We start from the raw sequence: 21,983 nt of genomic DNA, 5'->3' as shown, positions 1-21,983 counted from the left end.
AACCAAACAAAAGCAGGAGCTGGGGGGCAGGGGGAGCAGGGCATGGACACTGGGGATGTGGGCTGGAGCTTGAGGGCTCATTCCTTCTTTTCCTCCCCTTCCCCCTTTGCTTCCACCCCCCTTCCAAAACAATTTGGCCCGGACACAGAGGGTTTGGGCCCCTCCATGCGGGCTGCTCCCACTTTTTCAGCCCCCCAGAATACTCACACCAGGAGAGAGCGGGTGCTCGGGGGGGTGGGAGCGGAGCTGTGCCCGGGAAACCCGGCTGATCCGGAGTGCTGCTGCCAGGAGCTGGGAGCCCTTCTGGAAACCCCTCATGGCGCTCTCAGGGTGATCCCACTGCTCCTCCTCGCTCTGCAGCTGCCCAGCTTGTCACTGTCACTGCTGCCACCACTCCCCTGTCACTCCTTGGCACAGCTCCAGGGGCACAGGGAGGAACAGCCTGACACAGACAGGTTTGCCCATGTCGCTCTCTGCTTAGTTTTTCTACCCTTAATTGTTTTGGGATTTTTTCCCCTTAGCACTGCCCAGGACTCTGAGACCAAAGACTGTCCCCAGCCAGCACAGGGGGACACTGAGACACTCTGCTGGGGAGCAGAGACCTCTTGGAGGGGCCTTTTCCCTTAGAGCAAAACTCTTCGTTTGGAGCAGAACTCCTCTCTCCTTGGACCTCCTTTTCTGTGGGCTTTTATAACCTTTATAAGACTCAAAACACTATTCAGTGAGAAAGGACTTTATGGAAAGGGCTATTTCCAAATTCCTCTGATAAAGGGAAGGGAGTGGGGTGTGTGCCACTGGGATCAGCTGGGGAAGGAACACCTTGTCCCTGTGTGCTGGTGGCTGCTGGAGGGGGACTCCAGTGCCCCAGAACCCCTACGGATGCCCAGGGGATGGATATCCCTGCCCTTGCCACTGACTCAGCCTGTGCTGGAATCAGCAGCTGGTTGTGAGGAACCAACCAAAGGGGAAATGAATCCTGCTGGGGCCCAGTTGGGATTAGACCCTGGAATACCAAAGGAGTAGAGCTGGGAGCAAGTGTTACTGCTCAGGCTTGGGATGCCGTAAGACATCCCTGGGGCATTGGCAGCTGCAGGACTGACCCAGCCAGGCTCCAGGGGGCTTTTCCATGGATTTACAGCACAGGACAGATGTGTTGAGCCAATCCTGTAAGTGCTGGATCCTGGTGAGCACTGCTCAGAGCAGCCGGTGGTGTCTGGCTGCAGCTCCAGCCGTGGATCCCTGACCCACCAGGATGGCACCAGCTGGAAGGGGCTGGGAAAAGCATGCCAAAGCCAAAGTCCAGATGGAATTTTTGTTCTCCCTGGAAACAGGCAAGGGAAAGGGTCAGAGCGTGGCTGGGGGCACGGGAGGTCAGTGGGGTGTGCTGCTAACCCGGCTCTCTGCCAGCGGCTTTGGGATCACAACTCATCTGACTCGGTTTTCCTCTTTCAGTTCCTCCTCCCCAGGCACAGGGCAGCCCCAGGAGTGCCGCGCTCCCTCCGCGGGCACTCAGCTCAGCTGGACAAACACCTGCGTGTCCAGGATCGTTTTTCCAACTATTTCTTTTTAAGGAGACGGGGGAAAAAAAGCGATTTCCTTCCTTCTTTCTCGGTTGGGCAACTTCCGTCCTTGCCTGGAGCAGCGTCTCTCCGCCTGCACAGGCTCAGCCCGGCCTCGGGACAGAAGGCAAGACCCACCTCCTCCCTCCCGCACTCTGGGGCTTGGGCTGGGTCGGGATTTTTCACTTTCCCGAAGGCAGGATTTTCCTCCCAGCTCAGTCTCGGTGAGGAAACCGAGCTGAGCTTGGGCGTTCCTGCATCCGGCTGCTGTCAGGGAGGGATTTGGGGGCTGGGCGCCCTCCTTGCCCCTGTGTCACCCCGGCTGGATTGCCAACTCTGCTCAGAGTCTCTCCGAGCCTCATTTCGTCATTCCTGTGTTTTTCCTGTGCCCGGCATTGCCAGGAGCCAGCTGCAGCTGCCTTTTGTCAGGGGCTGCTTGTGCATGTCTGTATCTGTACATATCTTTAGTCTGTAATTGTATCTATGTTTGTACATGATACATAAGTATAGTTCTATGTATAAATCAGTGGGATTGAAAGGTCCTGCCCCAGGAGGCTGAGCTGGAGATGCAGGAGTGAGGGGGAGCAGAGGGGTGCAGTGAGATAACAGAGGGGGAAGTATCAGGAACTTTTCAAAGTGTCACGGAACAGCACTGGGAGGAAGAGGAGGCCAGATGGGGAAGGTGGCTCTGTGTCTTGGGAGAAACTGGTGCAACTCCATCCCAGCAGCAGAAGAGGAAGGAGGCTGAGAAGTGATGAAGCCTGTGAACTTCATCCCTTCATCCGTCAGGGTTTGGGACAGCTGGAGATGGGGTGAGGGAGCGGAGGGGATGCACCCCGGGGCTGGGAGGAAGCTTGGATGGGGGAAAACCGCTGGAGGTGACCAGAGGGGACACTAAAAGGAGCGGAGACCGCTGGTGGCAGGCGCGGGGGGGTGACAGGGAGCTGACTTTGTCCTCTCAGCCCTCGTCCCATCCCTGCGGCTCTGCAGGTGGCGATGGCCGATGGCGAGGGCGACCCCGGCGTGTTCACGGCCATGGCCCTGCCCGGGGACCCGCGGCTGTTGCCCACGGTGACCAACGCCTTCCTGGGCACCCGCGTGTTCCGGGACATCCTGCACGCCGCCGGCGTGTACAGCGGCGCCGCGGGGGACACGCACCGCGCCGATGTCCCCAGCCCGCTGGGGCTGCGCATGGCAGCGCCCGGAGCCCGCAGCCCCGCCCAGAGCTTCGCCCTCAACACCTGGACAGGTGAGCAGGGAGCCGGCACCTCCCCCGGGGCTCTGCAGAGCTCCATTCTCTCTGCTTCTGCTGCCTCTTGTGCTCAGTCACATCTTCCTTCTCCCCGTTCTCCGTTCACCTCGGGGCGCTGCTCCTCTGAAACAAGCGGAAAATCCCCCTTTTGTGTGGGAATAAGTGATTTTCAGGCTCTAACTCTATCCCTGCTGGGGCCAGGCTCGGCACACGCTCTTTAATCATGTTTGATGGCACAGACCATCCCTCAGCAGCTTGGCCAGGCTCGCTGTCAGCAGTGTTGTCCAGTCCACAACTGGATCTGATCCCAGGGAAAAGCAATTCCTTGGCCAGTAGGAACCAGTAGATAGGGCACGATCCAAGTGTTCCCAAAGGCTGGTGGCTCTGGCTGTGCTTGCAGGGACCTTCAGCCACACGATTCAGTCCCCTGGCTACATGGCCACCCAGCAGCTGTATGCCCACCACTCCCTGGTGCACCTGATGGCCTCCAGTGTCACCATCCGGCGCTTGGATGGCTCCACACATCCTGTCACCGTCCAGCTCCAGAGCCTGTTCGTGCCACAGAGCCAGGACCTGCACCTGAGCTCAGGCCCAGACTTCCAGGGAGCGCAGTGAGTGTGGGGGATTGGGGTCCCTGCCCTGAGCCCACCTCCTGTGGGCTGTGGCGCAGTGCCCTGCTCTCCCCTGGGAATAAACTGCAGGTGTGGGGCTGGCATGGTGAGGGGATGTGGGCCTGGAATGGTGAGGCTGGAATGGTGAGGGGTGGGGGGCTGGAATGGTGGAGGGATATGGGGTTGGAATGGTGTGGGGCTGGAATGGTGAGGGGTGGGGGGCTGGAATGGTGAGGGACGTGGAGGCTTCTCACACCTGCTTCATCCTGGCAGGTATATAAAAAAAACCCTGAAATGAAGCATAGAAACATTTGTATTACTTGCAACTCCAGAGTCATCCCTCACTCTGATGTGTGAGGGCAGTGAAGGTGATGGAGGCTAGATGTGATTCCAAAGAAGGAAAACAGGAGATTTGTAGGATGTGACCTCTACAACAGGATTCTGGGACCAGACACCGTTTGTGATGGCTTCCCACTGCCAGAGGGAAGGGTTAGATGGGACATTGGGGAGAAACACCTTCCCCAACTGCTTCCTGTCTGCCACAGCTACATCTACGGGCAGACGCTGGTTCCGGAGGTCGAGGGGGGGCCCCGTCCCACTGTGCACATGCTGTGGACCCCCATCCCGCAGTCGGTGACGCTGGGCGAGGAGGAGCGGGAGCGGTGCTGGCAGTTCCTGACGGCGGTGGCCGGCAGCGAGGAGGAGGCGAAGCGCAGCTACAGCGCGGGGCTGTCCCTGGCGGCCGCGGGCTCCCTGCACCGCTCCCACGTCCGCGCCTGGGCCGCGCTGCGCCGGGGCTGCTCCGTGGAGCTGGACGGGCCCCTGGCCCTGCGCCAGGCGCTCCACGGCTGCCTCTACTACCTGCTGAGCGCCATCCCGCCCCGGGACAGCCCCGGAGTCCCCTTCCACGGCATCAGCCCCGGCGGCTTGTCCAACGGCACCCGCGGCGAGGACTACTGGGGACACGTCTTCTGGGACCAGGTGAGGGGGGCCGTGCTGACCTGGGGGCTTGGCACGGCGAGTGGGACGGAGGAGACTCCATCCTTCGATCGGGATGAGGATGTACTTGAAGGGTGGAGCTGGCGGGAGCATTCGGACGCTTCCCCCCGGCCAATCCCGCCGCGCGGCCCCGCAGGACACCTGGATGTTCCCGAATATCCTGCTGCTGCATCCCGGGGCTGCCCGCGCCATCCTGCAGTACCGCATCCGCACGCTGGAGGGCGCCAGGCGCAACGCGCGGGAGCAGGGCTACGAGGTGCGACAGGGACACGGGGCGGGGGTGGCACCTTCCCTGTCCCCAGGGCAATCCCGGGCTGGGGTGGCATCAGCTCCCGTCCCCAGGGCAATCCCGGGCTGGGGTGGCACCAGCTCCTGTCCCCAGGGCAGTCCCGGGCTGGGGTGGCACCAGCTCCTGTCCCCAGGGCAGTCCCGGGCTGTTTCAGCGGGCGCAGCACAGGGCGATGTGCTCATGGATGCCTTCTGTCGGCAGGGCGCGAAGTTCCCGTGGGAGAGCGCAGCCACTGGCCGGGAGGTGTGTCCCGAGGAGATCTACGGAGCTCAGGAAATCCACATCACCGGGGATGTCCTGATGGCCTTCGAGCAGTATTACTGCACCACGCAGGTAAAGGGACGGTGCTCCACCTGATGGCCCGGCGGCAGGACACCTGGACACTGTCACTGTCCCTTCCCTGAGGAATTCTGCTCTCTCTGCTCTGCAGGCTCCCTCCTGCAGCCCTGCCTGCTCTGTCCTTGCTCCTGTGGGCGTCTCAGCATCCTGTTGGCTCAAACCAGGCCAGTCTTTCCTCCTGCTCCCTCCATCTCCTCAGAGCTCCTCTCCATCCTCCTGCTGGCTTTGGGTCTGGTGGGGTCTCCCTCATGCCCCTGTCTTTCCCCCAGGACCTGAAGCTGTTCCGGGAGGACGGGGGCTGGGAGCTGGTGGAAGCTGTGGCTCGGTACTGGTGCAGCAGGATGGTGTGGAGTGAGGAGGAGCAGCTCTACCACATCAGAGGTACCTCTGCCATGGGAAGGGAGTGGAAAGCAGAGGTTTGGAGCCACCTGCTCCAAGGGACGGGACTAAAATCAGTTTAAAGGACTAAAGACAATTTATTGTTTAAATAAACATCATTCTCAGAGGCTGTGAGATTTTGAGACAGCAAGCAGTCAGCCATAGCTCCAGACAGTTAAAAGTTCTTGTTACAAGACAATATATAACTTTACAAGACAATATATAACTTTGCAAGATGATATATAACTTTCTTATCCAATGGACTGTTGCTACAGCGTTTGTTTTCCTTCTCTAACCTGTCACCTTTACTTACTGTTACTGCAGTGTGGATACATTTAACCAACAGGCTGTTATTACACGTACACACACCCCCCCTCTATTGTAGCATCTAAACTGTTAGCTGTTCTATACGGTTACACTCTTACCTTAAAACCCTTCACCATCTTATCAATAGTTTCTTACTTACATAAGGCTTATTCTTACTTATAACCATAGAAGCATAAGTTTATGATTTTTCTACTTAATGTCTGCATACTTTATTTTTACATCAATCCAAGCTCCTTCCAAGGCTGCAAATTAAACCTTCCTGAGTCTGTGGAAGTTTCTATTTTTCCATTTCCCGCAGAGCACCGTGCGTGTTCTGCACTGAGCATCCCCTTGGGACTGTGTGGGATCCTGCCAGCAGGATCCAGACGGGCAGCAGGGTCCCCTTCCCCACCTGCGTCCCCAAGGAGGGGCCCAGAGCAGCCCTGGGTGTGCTGCCAAGTGTCCCCTCCTGTCCCCGCAGGTGTCATGCCCCCAGACGAGTACCACAGCCAGGTGGATAACTCTGCTTACACCAACGCCGTGGCCCAGCGCAGGTAATGTTTGGAATCTCACCTGGGAGCCTGGCCTGGCTCTCTGTAGGGATGGGAGCAGTGGGGCTCCTGAGGGGATCCTTCCTCTCCTCACACCCCTCTGCAGTCATGGGAAGAGTGGGAGCTCCCCCGGCTCCTCTGACCTGCTCTGTGCCCACGTGGGGCTGAGAGGGATCTCCATTCACAGCAGGGCTTCTCCCTGGGCATTCCATGGGGTGTCTGTGCTGTTGGCCAGCTGGAGACACGCACAGCTGGGGAAAGGAGCTCCTGGCTCCGTGATGGAAGCTGTTACTCAAGGCTCAATCTCTGCCCCTTGTTCTTCCACAGCAGCTTTTACTTGCAGCTCCTTCTGTCCTCTCTCTCCTCTCACTGTCACCCATCCCTGACATAAAACCTTGCTCCTCCTTCTTTCCAGCTTAAATTTTGCCACTGTCTTGGCTCGGGACCTGCTGCTCCCGGCGCCAGAGGAGTGGGAGGACCGTGCCAGGAAAATCAAAGTGCCCTTTGATGAGGAGAGGAAATATCACCCTGAGTACGATGGCTACAGCCCAGGTGAGCGGGGAGGCAGTGGCATCAGCCCATGGAGGTGGCTCAACCCATGGATCACACTTTTAATTCTGGAAGGATCAGAATTCCATTGGGAACGGCAGAAGAGGAGTCCCTGCTGTTGCCGCAGTGCAACAAGCTGGGCTTGGGGTGGTTTTCCTGCCTCACTGGATTGTTTCTTATCAGTGGGCTCAAAAACTTAGGAAATTTGGGAAGTGTCTGAGCAGCCCTGTCCCCAGGTGAGCCGGTGAAGCAGGCAGATGTGGTCCTGCTGGGGTTCCCACTGATGCATCCCATGAGTGCCGAGGTGCGGAGGAACGACCTGGAGATGTACGAGCCCGTCACCGACCCGGCCGGGCCAGCCATGACCTGGGTGAGGAGAGGGCAGAGCCCAGCCTGGGACTCACCCCTGTGCTCCATCCAGGGCACAGTGCAGAGCTGGGATGTGCCCTGGAGCTGCTCACTCTGGATGGAGGGGTGGGGAGGTGGTGCTGCTCCACCGCGCTGTCACCGTTCCCTCTCCGGCAGAGCATGTTTGCCCTGGGCTGGCTGGAGCTGAAGGAGCTGCAGAGAGCCTGGAGCCAGCTGGAAAAGTGCTTCAGCAACATCACAGAGCCTTTCAAGGTGAGTGGAGGGGCTGCAGATCCCTCCTGCTCCCAGGCAGGTGGCAATGGGATTGAAACCACAGAACTGCCTGGAGCATCCCAAATCCACTCCTGCATCATCTCTTTCTTCTGCTGGTCAGGTCTGGGTGGAGAACTCGGATGGGTCGGGAGCTGTGAACTTCCTGACAGGGATGGGTGGGTTCCTGCAGGTCATCCTCTTCGGCTTCACGGGGTTCAGGTGAGACCTGTTGTGTCACTTTTAATGCCCAAGCAAGCACTTGTCCCTTAAAATGCCCCTGTTTGGCTGGAGCGAAGCTGGGAACAGGTAAGAGGCTCGTGACAGGTCACGTTTGGGAAGCAAAATTCCATTCCCTAAGCCTGTTCTCTTGTCTTGGTTTGGAAAGACAGGTGCCTGCCAAGGAAGGCAGGAGCCTCCCCTGAAATGGAAAATGTAAAACCCCCCATCCAAATTGCTATAAATTTTAAATTAAGGGGCTCTCAGGCAAAAAATGTAGGAGCAGGAAATAACAGTTCTTTAATATGGAAGAAAATAAAAATATAAAGCCAACAGTGCAGTAAACTAAAGCAACACTCACAGAGTCAGAACTCAACCTGACACCCTGTGGGTCCGGGTGTTGGCAGCAGTCCCATTGGAATTGTGGCTGCAGCCCTCCTGGAGTGTCAGGGGTGGCTCTGTTGGAGCAGGGATCCTGTAGAAGGGTGTAGTCTGCCTCTGAAGATCCAGTGGAAGAAGAGGCAGCTGTTCCTCTGGGAAAATCCAATGGAGAAGCCACGCTGGTGTTCCAGAATCTCCATATTATATCAGGGTAGAAATGCTTGGCTCTCCCCTCTGGGCTCACATCTCACAATGGGATGCTGTAGCTCTTGTTAGCCATGCAGTGACATTCAATAGCCTGTTATCAGCAGATGTCTCCTCGGAACAGTTATGGAAGAGATAAGGAAAACTGCCCACTTAACAGAAGACTGCTGCCACGGAGATGGTAAATAGAATACAATTTGCTTGACAATCCAGGACATCTCTGCTTCCACAGCAGCATCCTCCTGTCTCCTTTGGATGTGGTGAGGAAACACCTCCTGCCGCCTCCCTGGAGTGAAGTGCTGAGCAGGCATCGCCTCAGCTTTAAAATATCCTGGGAAAATATGGAGCTGGAGCTGTTCATGTAATTTCAGAGCCGTGGTGGTTTCCACCCTGGAGCCGCCGTCTCTTCAGCCTATTCCTGGTTTAATTGAGGCTGGATCAAGACTTTTGATTCCCAGTGAAGACTTCCAGCCCTAACTACGTGTTTTCACTCCATGTGTGTGGCCAGAGCTGCTGGGAAACCCGCCCCATGCCTTGGCAGAGCTGGGTGTGAGCTGCCCTATTCCCAGCTGGAAAAGCCACCCGTTCCCCATTCCCTGGTGGAGCCGGGTGTGAGCTGCCCTATTCCCAGCTGGAAATCTGGGTTTTGGCCAAGCTGGGAGGTCTCCAGGTGCCCAGTGTGTGCTGGGTCAGGCCCCTTGTGGCACAGGATCAAGCCACATCTTTGTGGCTCTGGCCAAATTCCAGAGGTGGTGGTGACATTGTGCAACCACAGTCCTGCCTTTCCCTCCATAGGACATGGATCCTGCGCAGTGCTGGGGCTCCCCAGGCCCCCAAACCTGCCCTGAGCCCCCTCCAGGCCCTGAAGCCCTCCCAGCCTTCTGGAGCTGCTGGTGGAAAGCTCTGGTGTGCCAGGATTTGGGCCGGGGACAAGAGGGGCTGTTGTTTTTCCTCCCCCAAAGCCAACGCCCACACAGGCAGCTTGGCCTTGGCTCAGGGCTGGAGAGAGAGTTGGGATGTTTGTTCCATTGTTTCTGGGGAAGGAGCACTGCTGGGGATACAGAGCAGACAGGGTCAACTGATGAGGCAATTAAAAGATGGTTTATTTATTGCAAAATCAGTCTCATGGAAGGCTGAGACCTACATTCAGTGCCAGCACATCAGAAGCCGTTTTAACTTTAGTTACAATGTCTTTTGTATATTTCTTATCGTATATTTCTTATCATATCTTATACATTCCTGAATCAGCTACTTCTACAAAGCTCACTAGGATGTTCATAACCCAATCATTAATTTGCTATCATCGCTACAAATGACAGCAAATGATAGCAAACTGCTGGAAATCATTGCTACATTTCACAGGATTCTGATGCAATGTGCTTCTTTTTGTCCAGTCCAACTCTACAGAGACTTATTGCTGGATCTTCTGCTTTTTGCCACCTCTATAACAAGTTATATGATAGACTTTAAAGTTTTCTACTCTCTTGCCTAACATAGTTATTCACTTCCATAAGGCATATTTCTGCTTACTTAAAACATGTTTCTGCTGGAACTACAAATCTTAATTCTTACTTCGTGTCTATTTCACTTTTCTTTTCTAAACCTTCAAGCCTGTTCTCCAAGGCCTTAGGTCAAGCACTGCATCCATCTCTGTCTCTGAGCCTTGGGAGCTCTCTGTGCCTGCATTTCCTGCTGAGCTCCCAGCCCTCCGTCCCGTGGGAATGGGAGCTGAGGTGGTGTCTGAGGGTTCCTGGCTCTGGGAGCAGGAGCAGGGCATTCCCCAAGCTCTGCCAGCACAGCTGCTGCTGGAGCCAAGCTCTGAGATGGAACTGGGCTGAGTTTTTAAAATATGAAATCTGGAAAGCCCAGGGCCCGGCTGTGGAACTAGGATGGGACAGGGATGTCTTGGGAATCACAGCCCCAGCAGCTCCTCCCCAGGTGCTCCCTCAGTGTGTCTGGGGTTTGCCCAGAGATCCCTGGATGCACTGAGGACCCTTCCAGACCCCTCTGGTGTGCTTGAGGTGGTGATGCCTGGAGAGGTGGCTGCTCCCTGAGCCTGAGCTGGGCTCCTCTGTGGCTCCTGCTGCTCCCCCCCTGATGTGCTCCTGCCTTTCCAGGATCACGAGGTCCGGCCTCCTCTTTGATCCCGCCTTTCCCGATGGTATCACCAAGCTGAAACTCTCCAGCATCTCCTACTTGGGCAACAGACTGGAGGTGACCATCACCAGGGAGGAGATCAGGATGGAAGTGACTGAGGCCTCCTGGGACCCTCCAGCCTCTCCCCTGGAAGCTGTGCTGGAGTCAGGACAGCGCTTTCCCCTGGGGGAAGGTACGGCAGCACTGCCTGCATCTGCTCCCTGAAATAATTTGGGGAGAAACCATTCCCATACCTCACACAAAGCTTTTCTGTTGCAGGGCAGAGTGTCTCCTTCCCCACAGCGCCTGGATGGATCCAGAGGTCACCCAGCAGGACCCCCTAAACCCTGCCTGATCCGGGTGCTGCCCTCTGGAGCAGCAGGTCTGGGATGTTGGTGCAGGGGGAAGGTAACAGGGGGTGGAAAGGGGGTGCCAGGCTGGGCCAGGAGCCCTTTGCCCCCCACCCAGGACTGTGTGTGCCACCTGTCCTTGTGGCCCCAGGGGGACAGGGGCTGGAGCTGTCACCATGTCTGAGCCCCCTACTCCCCTCCACACATCTCTTACTCTGCTCAGGAGAGGAAACCAAGCCTGAAAATGTCCCTTTCAAACGTGTTTGCTGAACACCCACGAGTTGTTTTTGCTCTCAACATGTTTGTGTCTGTAAGGAAGCCCATTCCTGACTCCAGGATCCTGACTCCAGCTCCTCCAGCATGTCCTGCCCTGCTCCCTGCCTTCCCCATGTGTTGCTCGGTGAGCTCAAAGGGCTGTGGAGGCTCAGCCAGTGCTGTCTCACCAGATGAACGATGTTTTGGCACTAAGTATTACTCCAAAATATGCAGCAGAAAGCCTTTTAACCCCGCGTGGGCAGCACACAGCTCCACTCCTGTTATTTGGTGTCTAACATCCTCACATGCTTTTAAGCCCTTATCTACATTATTCCCTCTCTTTTCAAGCACTTCTGGAGTTAAATCCTTTCTCCCTTGGCATCTGAAGGGCTGCAGGAAGCCTGGACACCAGAGATCTGTAGCATTATCCTGTCTGATGGTGGCCAGGGCAGCCTGAGCTGCTCGGGGTGAGCAGAGAGCTGCTGTGGGTTTGCCCTGGGACACGGTTTTTGGTGTCCCAGGAGCCCCAAGGAATTCCCGTGCCTGCACCGGGTGGGCTCGGTGCTCCCAGCCCCTGGCTCTGGGCTGCGCAGCCTCCTCCCCTCCCCGCCCTCCCTGTCCCCGTCCTGGGTGGGATTCGGGGAATGCCGGGGGCGTTCCCTGCCCCGAGGGTCTGTCCTGGCCAAGCCAACCCCAGGAATCTCGGCCCGGTTTATAAAAAGCCCCGCGGCTGCTCCGTGCCCCGAGGCATCTGGGAATGCTTAGGGCTGGAGCAGGGACTTTGCCGCTGCCCTGTAATTACTCGGGTCCTGCTCCAGCCTCATCAGAGCCGCCAGCCCCTAATTAGCGGCAGCTCTTGGCACGACAAAGGGACCGTGCTGTCCCCAGCCCTGTGCATTGCACCAGGATTGGGATTTGGATGGGGCTGGGATACAGCCCCGCTCTGAGCCAGGGCTAGCTGGCACTAAAGGGGGTTCAGCCTCAAAAAGGGGTCCTTTATCCCAAAATGAGCAGTCTCCAGCCCAGGCACGGAGAGCAGGGAGCACTGGGGGTGCTTCCCAACTCCCCCCTGTCCTGGCTGGGACTGGCTGGGGGTGTCAGTGTTGCTGTAATGAGTTTGCAGGTCTCAGCTCCATTTGGGGTGGGGAGGGGACACCCCGTTTGCTTCATCCTGCCCCCACGAGGCCCAGGAGCATCTCTGCTTCCTCCCCTCCTCAGTGCTGGGGCCAAAGGTGGCCCTGAAGGCTGTGGGAACAATGGTGTCTCCTGGCTGCCAGGAGCCCCATCAGAGCCAAAAATTCCAATTTATGTTTTCCCTTTGGCACCCCCCTGCCCCTTCCCACACGCAGAAACTCACGCTGTGTGAAGCATTTAATGATTTAAATAGCAACCACGGAGACTGGGGCTCCACACGGGATAACGGGAGGTAAAAAATCCCACAGGATAAACAAAAACAACGGGGCTTGGGGGGGGGGTGGGGTGGCAGACAGGGGTGGTGGCCTTTTTGGGGGGGGCCACCAGCGACGCAGAGGAGGTGCCACCAGCCCTCCCCCTGGGTCACTGGTCCTCGTCGTCGCTGCCGCTGAGCTGGTAGGTGAAGAATCCCACGGACTCCTGGGCCAGCTTGGAGAGGTGGATGACGCCGGTGACAATGAGGGCCCCGAGCAGCAGGGGCAGCAGCACGCTGCCCGCCGTGGCCAGGGCGTTGTAGCACCGCGCCTTGGAGCTGAAGTGCTGAGCAGCTTCCACATCCCCGGACACTTTCCTGTCCCGAGCCTGCAGCAGCCGAGGAGAGAACCTTCCCTCAGCCCTTTCCAAAGCCCCTTCCCTCAGCCCTTTCCAAAGCCCCCTTCCCACAGACCTTCCCAAAGCCCCTTCCCTCAGCCCTTCCCAAATCCCCTTCCCACAGCTCCCTCTTGCAGTTCTTTCCCACAGCTCTTCCTGCAGCCCCTTCCTGCTCTAGGGCTTTGTTCCCCTTGCAACCCATCATCCATCCATCCGTCCATCCATCCGTCCATCCATCCATCCATCCCAGGCTCCCCTCCAGCCCCGCATCCTTTCCCACTTGTGTTTTCCTCCCTGCTTCATCCAGAGCCTCTCTGGCTCCAGCCTCTGCCTGTCCCCATTTTTCTGTCCCAGTCTAGTCCAGCTGGAGCTGGGATTTTCCCTCCTATTTTCCCTCCTGCTTCCTCTGGAGCCTCTCTGACCCCGGTCCCTGCTTGTTCCCATTTTTCCACAGCTGGAGCTGCTCTTGCCGGGAGGGTGGTGGTGAAATCACGGCCCCCATGGCACTTTTTAGAATCAAGCAGCTGCTCCTCGGGTGCTGGGCAGGGGGCTGTGGTTATTCCCGCCTCCGGAGCCAGTGGCAGGAAAGGGAGGATTCACCAGCGGCAGGTGCCACCGCCTGTGGGGAGCGTTGGGATCTGCCCGCCCCAGCCCCTCCGGGAGTTTTCCCAAGCGCTCGCTGCCTCCTTGGGCATCTCTCCCATCCCTCCCATCCCTCCCCGAGCGCTCCGGTGCCGCCGGGGCCGTACCTTGACGGCGAAGGCGAGCGCCACGAAGCCCAGGCAGCAGAAGTTCATGTAGAGGGTGTTGAAGATGGCCCAGACCAGGTGGTCGCGGGGCGCTTGGGGGGCGGCGGGGGGCGGCCCCCGCTTGGGGGGCGGCCGCTCCTGCCGCGGGTCCGAGGTGTCCATGGGCACGGAGAGGGACCCCGCGGCTCCGGCGGCCCGCGCCCCTTTTATATCCCTGCTCCGCTAAATATAAACCTGGGAAATTACAGCCCTGAGGGATGTGGTTGTCCCGCAGGCCGGGCTGGGATGGCGAACCCACGGGCTTTTAATAGCCAGCCTTCCTCCCGGGATGAGGAGCGCGGGTGGCTGCGGCACCGCAGGAGGGGCGCTCCGAGGCGGAGCCCGGGAGCTGCGCGGCGCTGGCTGGCACAGGTACCTCCAAACCCCCCCGCCAGGTGAGCTGGGCAAGGCTGACCCCCCTGGGCAGCACTTTCGGGCTGTGGGATGGGTGAAATGGGAAGTTCGTATGGAAAGGTGGAAGAGCCGCACCCACGGGGCTCCCCGGCAGCGGGGGGGACACAGGGCTGCAGGGTGCAGCCAGGACACGCGGAGGGGCTTTAATTTCCTTTTCCTGCCATCTCCAATGTGGAAAACACTTTTACTCTCTTGTGAAAATTTAAAAAGTTTAATAAAGGATAGTAGGAGATAAGGAACATAGAGTAAAGATTAGGGCTGGGTGTGTCTTGGTCCTCAGTTGAGAGCACACCGTTATCTCCGGAGACACTTCTTAAACACGTTTTTTATAATATTAGCCTGTTGTATATTTATAGACTCTGATGTAAACTTTTTTCTTAATCTAGTTTGCATATTTTAAGAATTGTTTAGTATGACTCTTTTTTGGTTTTACTTTTTCAGAGTGTGTGTATTTTTTGGTTGTGGTTTTAGGTTATTTTTTATTATTATTGTTAGTTTTGGTTTTGCCCACACTGTCTCTAGATGGTGAGGGTTGATAGTTGGTATATCTGTAAGCAGGTGTCTTTTTTATTTGTTTATTGGATGTTATCTCATCTAAGCAGGCATTTTAACAGAAGCATGCTTATCTTAGCTGTTTTACTACTATGTCCAAGCTTAATTAACAGCAGAAATAAAAACTATATCTTTGTAACAGAGTTATACACCGCACGTATGAAATGTGTAGTGTTATAACGAAGTTACATATAACATCTATTTTAATATTTGCGAAAAGCCAGTATTATAATAGGTATCTATAACATCCCAGATGTTGAGAAGAAACTTCCCTGGGGTTTGGGCTGGAAGCGCCCTGCTCCGCGGCAGGATGGAGGCAGGGAGAGGAGCAGCAGCAGCAGGAGGAGGAGGACGCCGCAAAGATGCCCGAGGACTCTCGGCGATGTCCCGCGGTGAAGGAGGTGACAGCGAGGGGACGAGCTCCCTCGGTGGCAGCGGCGACCGACAGGTGTGTCACGGGTGCCAGGAAGTGTGTGAGCAGAGCCAAGGGGGGGAGTGGAGGGCTGTCCCCTGTCCCCCACGCCCCAGCCTGGCCGCCCCGTCCCCTCCCCTCCCGCGGCCGTGCGGGGGCAGCGAGGACACCGGGGTCACTCCCTGCGGGCACATTTTGGAGGCCGGAGGAGGGAGGGAGGGAGCACCCCGCGGGTGGGGCCGGGCGCTGGTCAGGTGTCCCTGAATCTGGACACGAAGGTGGCGGCGATGACGATGAAGATGACCCAGACGACGGCGACCGCCACGGAGCAGACGATGTTCACCACCCTGGCGCGGTGGCTGTGGCGCCGGGCACCCTCCAGGTCCCCCGACACCTTACAGTCACGGGCCTGGGGGGCAAGGGGGGGCTCGGGGTGTGTGCGACACCGACTGGGGGGCCAAGCCCCCCGGGGTGGCCGCGAGGTTGTGCGGGGACCCCGGGGACGCGTGTGTCACCCGGGGCACGGGGCGAGGCCAGCGGGCACTGCCCCAAGGTGCCGGCACTCGGGGGGGACACGGCTTTGGGGTCCCGGGGTGGGCACAGTGTGGCTTTGGGGGTCCCGGGGTGGGCACAGTGTGGCTTTGGGGGTCCCGGGGTGGGCACACGGGTTTGGGGGTCCCCTGGGGGGCTGGCATCGGGGCTGGGAGACCGGACTGGGGATCCGGGATGGGAGAGGGGTTTGGAGGGAGGTGGGCAGGGGGAGAGGAGCGGGGGGTGTCAGGAAGGGCCGGGGGATCCCCGGATGAAGGGAAGGTCCGGGTCGGGCTGGGTCGGGGGGTCCGGAGGTGGGGAGGGAGCCGGGACACGCCGGGGGTGTCGGGCTCGGTCGGGCTCGGGAAGTCCCGGGGGGGGCTGGCTGGGGGTCAGTCTGGGTGGGGGTCCCGGGGCCGATCAGGGCTTGATCCGGGGCCTCTGGCGGGGGTCCCCGGCCCCTCCCTCACCTTGACGGAGTAGACGAGCGCGGGGAAGCCGCAGCAGCCCATCCCGCCCAGCGCGGACCACAGCAGCACATTGAACACCGACCAGAGCACGTAGTCCCGGGGCTGCGGCTCGGAGCGGGGGCCGGGGGCGGCCGCCCCCCACCCGGAGGACTGCAGTGGGATGGACACGTCCGCCTGCCTGGGCTCCATGACCGGGAATGAACGCCTGGAACGGGAACGGAGCTCGCTCAGGGCGGGGGACCGGCCCCGCACCGCCCCGCAGAGGGAGGGGGGGCACGGCCCTCTGGGACCCCCATCCCACGCAGTCTGGGGGTGCAGGGCAGCTCTCAACCCGTGGGGGGCTTCAGGGGACTTGGGAGAGCCCTGAGGACTCCGAGGGGACTTGAGGGGAGGGTTGGGGATGTTTGAAATTATGCAAATTTTAATTTTTAATGTGACATTAATCAGGAGTTTGTTCGCCTGTGCCAAGGGGGAGTGGAAATCAAGTTTTTCTTCGAAAGATTCTGTTCATCGGGAGAGGGCCGATGATCTGAACATGCACATGGGAGTTGCCATAAGAGCATTAGAGAACATTAGCGAATATTAGCGACCATTAGCGACCATTAACCAACATCGCCTCCCTTGTCTGGGAAATGAATCGTTGGGAGAACCGAAAAATGAGGTTCAAAGGTGAAGGGATTAAGAACCGAGAGGAGATCTAATACTAAGAATAGTAATTCTTAAGTGTAACTCTGAAGTGCAATTTAAGATCGCTGAAGGGGAATTTCTTTGGCTTTTTGTCCGTATGGACATGGGAAACACCATGTAAGGAACTATGTGTGGATGGGAATGTTTTCCATGGCATGTCCGCGCCAGGACAAAGTAAAGCCTCATTCTCTGTCACTACAAACATCGTGCTGGAGGGTTTTTATTCTCCTCCCGAGTTTCGGTGGCAGGTGGGCTGCGGGGAGCTGTCCGTGGCAGCCTGGGGTGCTCACAGACGGGAGGGAGGCTTTGCCTGTGGCTGTTTTGGGATGTGAAAGGGTCGATTTTTTCCATGTCGGCTTGTGTGGGGCTGCCCTTTAGATTTGTGCCGGAAACTGTTGATAAAAACCGGGAGAAGGAGGAAATGGGGATCTTGCAGCAATGGCCTTTGCTGGCCTGAGTTCCCATTGGCTGTGCTGATTTTGGGCAGGCCAAGCCTGGGGCCGGGCAGGCAGCAGATTCCTTTTGCAGCAAGGAGCCCGTGTTTTCCGGGAAAAAAGCAGAGCAGAAAATGATTCACCGGAGGCTCAGTGCCAGGGATCCTGCAACAAATATTCGCTGTGTTTGTGAGTGGGATTTCTGACATCTTACGAGTGGTGTCTTGGCAGGAGCCCCATGTTCGTGGGGAGAGGGAAAATCGCGCTTTTGTTCCCCTCCTTGTGGGGCCCCAGCCCCCAGGACCGGGCCCTGCCGAGGGCGAGGAGTGCAGAGGGGAAGGGGGAGCCAGGCCAGCTGCAGAGCCGAGGCTCTGCCACATGGGCTGGGGCCAGGGCTTCCCACGTCCCCTCCGGGGTCACTCCGGGCTCGCTGGGGCCGGGCGGGCAGTGACAGGGGCCGGGCGGGCAGTGACAGGGGCCGGGCGGGCAGTGACACGTGTGGCAGCCCCGAGGATCCCGCCCTGCCAGCCTGTGACAGGGACCCCTGGTGCTTGGTGTGGCTCCCTCTGGCCGCAGTTCCCTCCCCTGCGGGATGAGGAGGGAATCCGGAGCACAGAGGCGAGGGAGCTGCCGGGCTGGGATGAGCTCGATAGTGAAAGTGGAGGATGCGCATGCCAGCCGGGTGAGACACGGAATTCATCCCCTGCTTCCTGCTGCGGGCAGATGGGCAGCCGTGCCCAGGCAAACCGGGCTCCAGGCACGTGGGATGGGGGCTGTGAGCATCCCACAGAGGATCCCAGCTCCCCTGGCTGCAGGGGGAGATGGGCAATCCAGCCCCGGTGGGGTGACTGGGGATGGAGGCACAGAACGCACCGGCCCCTTCCCTCTGGGAGCCTCTCCAGCCCTGCTGACCCTGCTCAGTCCCATTCCAGCTCATCCTGCTCAAGCCCTTTGCACATCCTGCGCCCCCAAAGCCACCTTGTCCTCAGCTCTGCTTGCTGCCAGCCCGTCCTGAGGGCTGGAGAGGACAGGAGTGCTCCTGGTGACACCCAGCAGGGATCAGGTTCCACCCTCACCCTCGGTGTGTGACCCTTCCAAGAGCTTCACTGCCCGTGCAGATGCAGGGTCCGGGTTCAGGGTGCCTGGGGTGTCCCCTGAGCAGCGTCTCCGTGATGGGGGACGGTTTCCACCTCCCTCGGGTGTCTCTGACACATTTTATGAAAATCCTTTTGCTAGGATTTTTCTCCTGAGAAGCCTCAGAAAAGAAATGTAAACAATAATTATCTGCTGCTGTGGAATGTGGCAGGTGCCTCTTTGATTGGTCTCACGTTTGATTGTTTCTACTTGATGACCAGTCACAGGTCTAGCTGTGTTGTGTCTCTGGTCAGTCACAAGATTTTGTTATCATTCCTTTCCTTGCTGGCCTTCTGATGTCTCCTTTCTCTTTTTGTATAGTTTTAGTATATAATTTTCTTTTAATATAATATTTATCATAAAATAATTAAACCAGCCTTCTGAAATATGGAGTCAAGATTCTCATCTCTCCCCTGGTCCTGAGGACCCTCAAACACCACCTCCCCCAGGCACATCCCACAGGCTGACCCTGTTTCTCATCCTGCCAAGCTGCTGTAGAACAAGCCCCAAACCACATCCTCAATGATACAAAACCAAGACACGGCAAAAGTGAAAGAAACTTTTATTTCAGGGGAGCAGGGTTCCTCTGAACTGGGCGCTTCTCCTCAGAACTGTTTTGAGGAGGCAGCTGGGGCTCCAAGCAGGCTGTGGCAGGGTTGGGGTACTCAGCTGCTCTCTGGGGCGCCGTGTCCATCCCCAGACGGCTCCAGCCAGGGCAGCCACCACAAAAGCTCCGGGTGGGGAGGGACGAGGGACAGGAGAGCAGCAGGCTCCGGGTGAGGCACGTGGATTGGTGGATTGTCGTGGATTGTCATGGATTGTGGCTCCAGCCCCGGGCTGGCGCCGGGGAGGGAAGCACAACCCGCGGGCAAGGAGAGCACTTAAGTGGGGCCGTAGCTGTACCCGTAGGGTTGGCGGTGGCTGAAGACCCCGGCGATGGCCAGGGAGACGAAGACAATGACAATGACGACAATGAAGATGTTGATCACCAGGGCTGTGATGTTCAGGTACTTGGCCGTGGAGCCGTAGCTCAGGGCCCCGCTGTAGTCACCCAGCACTTTGCGGTCCCTGGACTGGGGGCAGGCAGAGGCAGAGTCAGGGGCGGTGGTGTTGGGGGTGTCCCGGGGCGCTCAGAGCTGTGAGAGAGGTCCTGGAAGCGCCAGACCGGGCTGCACCCTCCCCAAAACACCGGGGGTACCCTGAGGTGCCCACTGCCCTCCCTGCCCCAAAGCCCGGCCGTCTGCAGAGCTCCCAGCCGGGACTCCCTGGGGTCAGTGCTCCATGAAGAGGGGACTCTGTGGGGTCCCTGGGGCACCCTCTGGTCTGGGGTTTGTGGGGCCCACGGGTCACCCTGGGACCGGGAGCTCAGTGGGGTCCATGGGGCGTCCCGGGCTGGGGGCTCGGTGGGTGTCCCTGAGCTCCGGGGCTCGGTGGGTGTCCCTGAGCTCCGGGGTTCGGTGGGTGTCCCTGAGCTCCGGGGTTCGGTGGGTGTCCCTGAGCTCCGGGGCTCGGTGGGTGTCCCTGAGCTCCGGGGTTCGGTGGGTGTCCCTGAGCTCCGGGGCTCGGTGGGTGTCCCTGAGCTCCGGGGTTCGGTGGGTGTCCCTGAGCTCCGGGGTTCGGTGGGTGTCCCTGAGCTCCGGGGCTCGGTGGGTGTCCCTGAGCTCCGGGGTTCGGTGGGTGTCCCTGAGCTCCGGGGCTCGGTGGGTGTCCCTGAGCTCCGGGGTTCGGTGGGTGTCCCTGAGCTCCGGGGCTCGGTGGGTGTCCCTGAGCTCCGGGGTTCGGTGGGTGTCCCCGCGGCCGCCCCCACCCGCGGTGTCCCCCCGGGCTCCCCACCTTGACGGAGAAGACGAACGCCAGGAGGCCGAGGCAGCAGAAGTTCCCGTACAGGGTGGTGAACAGGGACCACACCAGGTGGTCCCGGGGCGGCGGCGGCTGCTGCTGCGTCTCCTCCACCATCACCGTGGTGCTCCGGGACATCTCCTCCATGCTCACCTCGGTCGGCAGCACCTCGTAGGGCGGAAGTGGCGGCTGCATGGCTCGGGCTTGGGGACAGCTGTGGCGGCACCTGGTGAACGCGTGGTGCTCCGGGAGGTGGAGGCGCCGCGGGGCGGGCGCAGCGCCGGCGGTTTCGTTTCCTCGAGATTTCGGACGGAGCGGGAATAGACCGCCCCTCCGGACGCCCCTGTAAGGACATAGGAGACTCCTCCTCGGCGCCGGGGAAAGCCCGGGCCACCTTTCCTCGTTCCTTGCTTAATCCTTCTCTTTACTAATTTTCCTGCTTCTTTTGTTGCCCCTTTATTGCCGGCTTCCTTCCTTGTCTCCGCCTTTACCTGTTCTTTGCCCACTTTTTGCTTCACCGTTTGCTTTCCCTTTTCTTTCTTTACCCCTTGTCTCAGTGTCCCTTTCCTTGTCACCTTTTTTGCCCCCATCCTACCTTCATCCTTTATTCCATTCTTTCCCTTCTTTTTTTTTTGCCACCTGTGTTGTCCCTTTCTTCCCTTTTCCCCTGTTTTGTCCCTTCTTTGCCTGCTTCTTTCCTCACCCTGTTCTTTCCTTCACCTTTCTTTTTTTCCTCACTTTCCCCCCTTTCTTTGCCCCCTTCATTTCCCCTTTTTTCCTTTAGCCCCTTCATTATCCCCTTTTTCTTTTCCCTTCTTTCCCACTCTTTCTCTGTCCCTAATCGTCATGAAATCCCCAAATCCTGCTGGAGCCCCAAGCCCACCTCCATCTCCCACAAACACAGGCTTGAAGCCAGGGGGTGCCACTTTTTGGGGATGCCATTTGGGATCCCTGGAAAGCTCGGGCTGCACGCCCTTAAAGAAATCCCGCTCTCAGGCTTCGCGGTGTGCCTGGGCTGTGTTAATGCGCCGGAATCCGCAGGATACGTTGTCCTGGAACCTTTTCCTGGCAACTCCGGGAGTGTTTCCGATTAAATAAACCGAACGAGCATGGCCCCGCCCTGGAAATTGGGATTTGGTTTCTTGGAATCGCAGCCCAGGGCATTGGTGCCCTCTAGTTTCCCCAGCCGTGAGTGTGTTTCTTCCTTTAATGACTGATTTCTACCGTGCTTTCACCCCTAGCCCGAGCCGCAGCAGGGCGGGGACGCTGCCTCAACCTGTGGGAGTGCAGAGGAGGGAAAAAGTCCCGTTATTTTCCAGCCCTGAGCTGCAGGGGGAAGAACCAGCCCGCAGATCGGGGCACCGAGCTGCGGCCGGGCTGAGCAGAGGGCACAGAGCCGTGACCCCGGGGTCTCTGCATCCAGCCGGGGGGATCCTGGCGATCCCGGCGCCCAGCAGGAAGGATCTGGGGATCCAGCCCCCATGGGACTCGCAGCGAGTGGGAGTCGGGGGGGTCGCTGCCCCCCATGGGATCCCCACACCCAGCGGGGGGATGCTCCCGGGGATGCCCGCACTCGTCTTCCCGCGATGATCCTGGGATTCCGCCCCTGATCCCGGGGATGCCCGCACTCATCTTCCCGGGACGATCCCGGTGGGGTCCGTGCCTGCGGGTAGCGCCCCCCTGCGGACCGGTCCGGGCGCTGCAGCCCCCGCCACTGACGGGCAGGAACGTACCATCCACGCCCCGGGGGGGGGGGGTCGGGGGGCGACCCTGCCGAGGCCTGCGTTACTAATCGCGCCGACCCCTCTGACCCCTCGGTGCGGATACCCCGTTCGGTTCCGCCTCGCCGCCGCCCCGCTCTCCCGCCGCGCAGGGTCGGGGGCAGCCCCGGTGGCTCGGTTCTCCCCCGCGCCCCTCATGGTCGCGCCCGCGGCGCCCCCT

At 58.8% G+C, this 21,983-nt stretch overlaps 4 protein-coding genes across 4 annotated transcripts; 1 reads left to right on the top strand and 3 right to left on the bottom strand.

Annotated features, from left to right (window-relative positions):
- The first annotated feature begins 1,586 nt into the window (after positions 1–1,586).
- Positions 1,587–16,837, top strand: PGGHG (protein-glucosylgalactosylhydroxylysine glucosidase). Its single transcript, XM_077179703.1, has 16 exons — positions 1,587–1,686; positions 2,550–2,808; positions 3,212–3,422; positions 3,968–4,403; positions 4,558–4,677; positions 4,912–5,043; positions 5,319–5,430; positions 6,215–6,287; positions 6,700–6,836; positions 7,070–7,203; positions 7,359–7,454; positions 7,576–7,673; positions 10,373–10,584; positions 10,671–13,941; positions 14,789–14,983; positions 15,962–16,837. Exons 2-14 carry the CDS (start codon positions 2,556–2,558, stop codon positions 10,733–10,735), a joined length of 2,079 nt encoding a protein of 692 aa, XP_077035818.1. The 5' UTR covers positions 1,587–1,686; positions 2,550–2,555; the 3' UTR covers positions 10,736–13,941; positions 14,789–14,983; positions 15,962–16,837.
- Positions 12,360–13,692, bottom strand: LOC129122103 (interferon-induced transmembrane protein 5-like). Its single transcript, XM_054635697.2, has 2 exons — positions 13,531–13,692; positions 12,360–12,772 (listed from the first exon to the last, which is right to left on the bottom strand). Exons 1-2 carry the CDS (start codon positions 13,690–13,692, stop codon positions 12,554–12,556), a joined length of 381 nt encoding a protein of 126 aa, XP_054491672.2. The 3' UTR covers positions 12,360–12,553.
- On the bottom strand, positions 14,545–16,137 carry LOC129121350 (dispanin subfamily A member 2b-like). The gene is made up of 2 exons (XM_054634540.2): positions 15,949–16,137; positions 14,545–15,356 (listed from the first exon to the last, which is right to left on the bottom strand). Exons 1-2 carry the CDS (start codon positions 16,135–16,137, stop codon positions 15,198–15,200), a joined length of 348 nt encoding a protein of 115 aa, XP_054490515.1. The 3' UTR covers positions 14,545–15,197.
- Positions 16,838–18,748: 1,911 nt separating the features above from the next.
- On the bottom strand, positions 18,749–21,265 carry LOC129121676 (interferon-induced transmembrane protein 2-like). The gene is made up of 3 exons (XM_077179702.1): positions 20,926–21,265; positions 20,037–20,385; positions 18,749–19,276 (listed from the first exon to the last, which is right to left on the bottom strand). Exons 1-3 carry the CDS (start codon positions 20,982–20,984, stop codon positions 19,085–19,087), a joined length of 600 nt encoding a protein of 199 aa, XP_077035817.1. The 5' UTR covers positions 20,985–21,265; the 3' UTR covers positions 18,749–19,084.
- Positions 21,266–21,983: the final 718 nt, after the last annotated feature.

This window comes from Agelaius phoeniceus, chromosome 6, assembly GCF_051311805.1.
Source record: "Agelaius phoeniceus isolate bAgePho1 chromosome 6, bAgePho1.hap1, whole genome shotgun sequence".
Taxonomy (NCBI): domain Eukaryota; kingdom Metazoa; phylum Chordata; class Aves; order Passeriformes; family Icteridae; genus Agelaius; species Agelaius phoeniceus.
The sequence above is the reverse complement of the archived record's forward strand: the minus strand, read 5'-3'. Positions and strand labels throughout refer to the sequence as shown.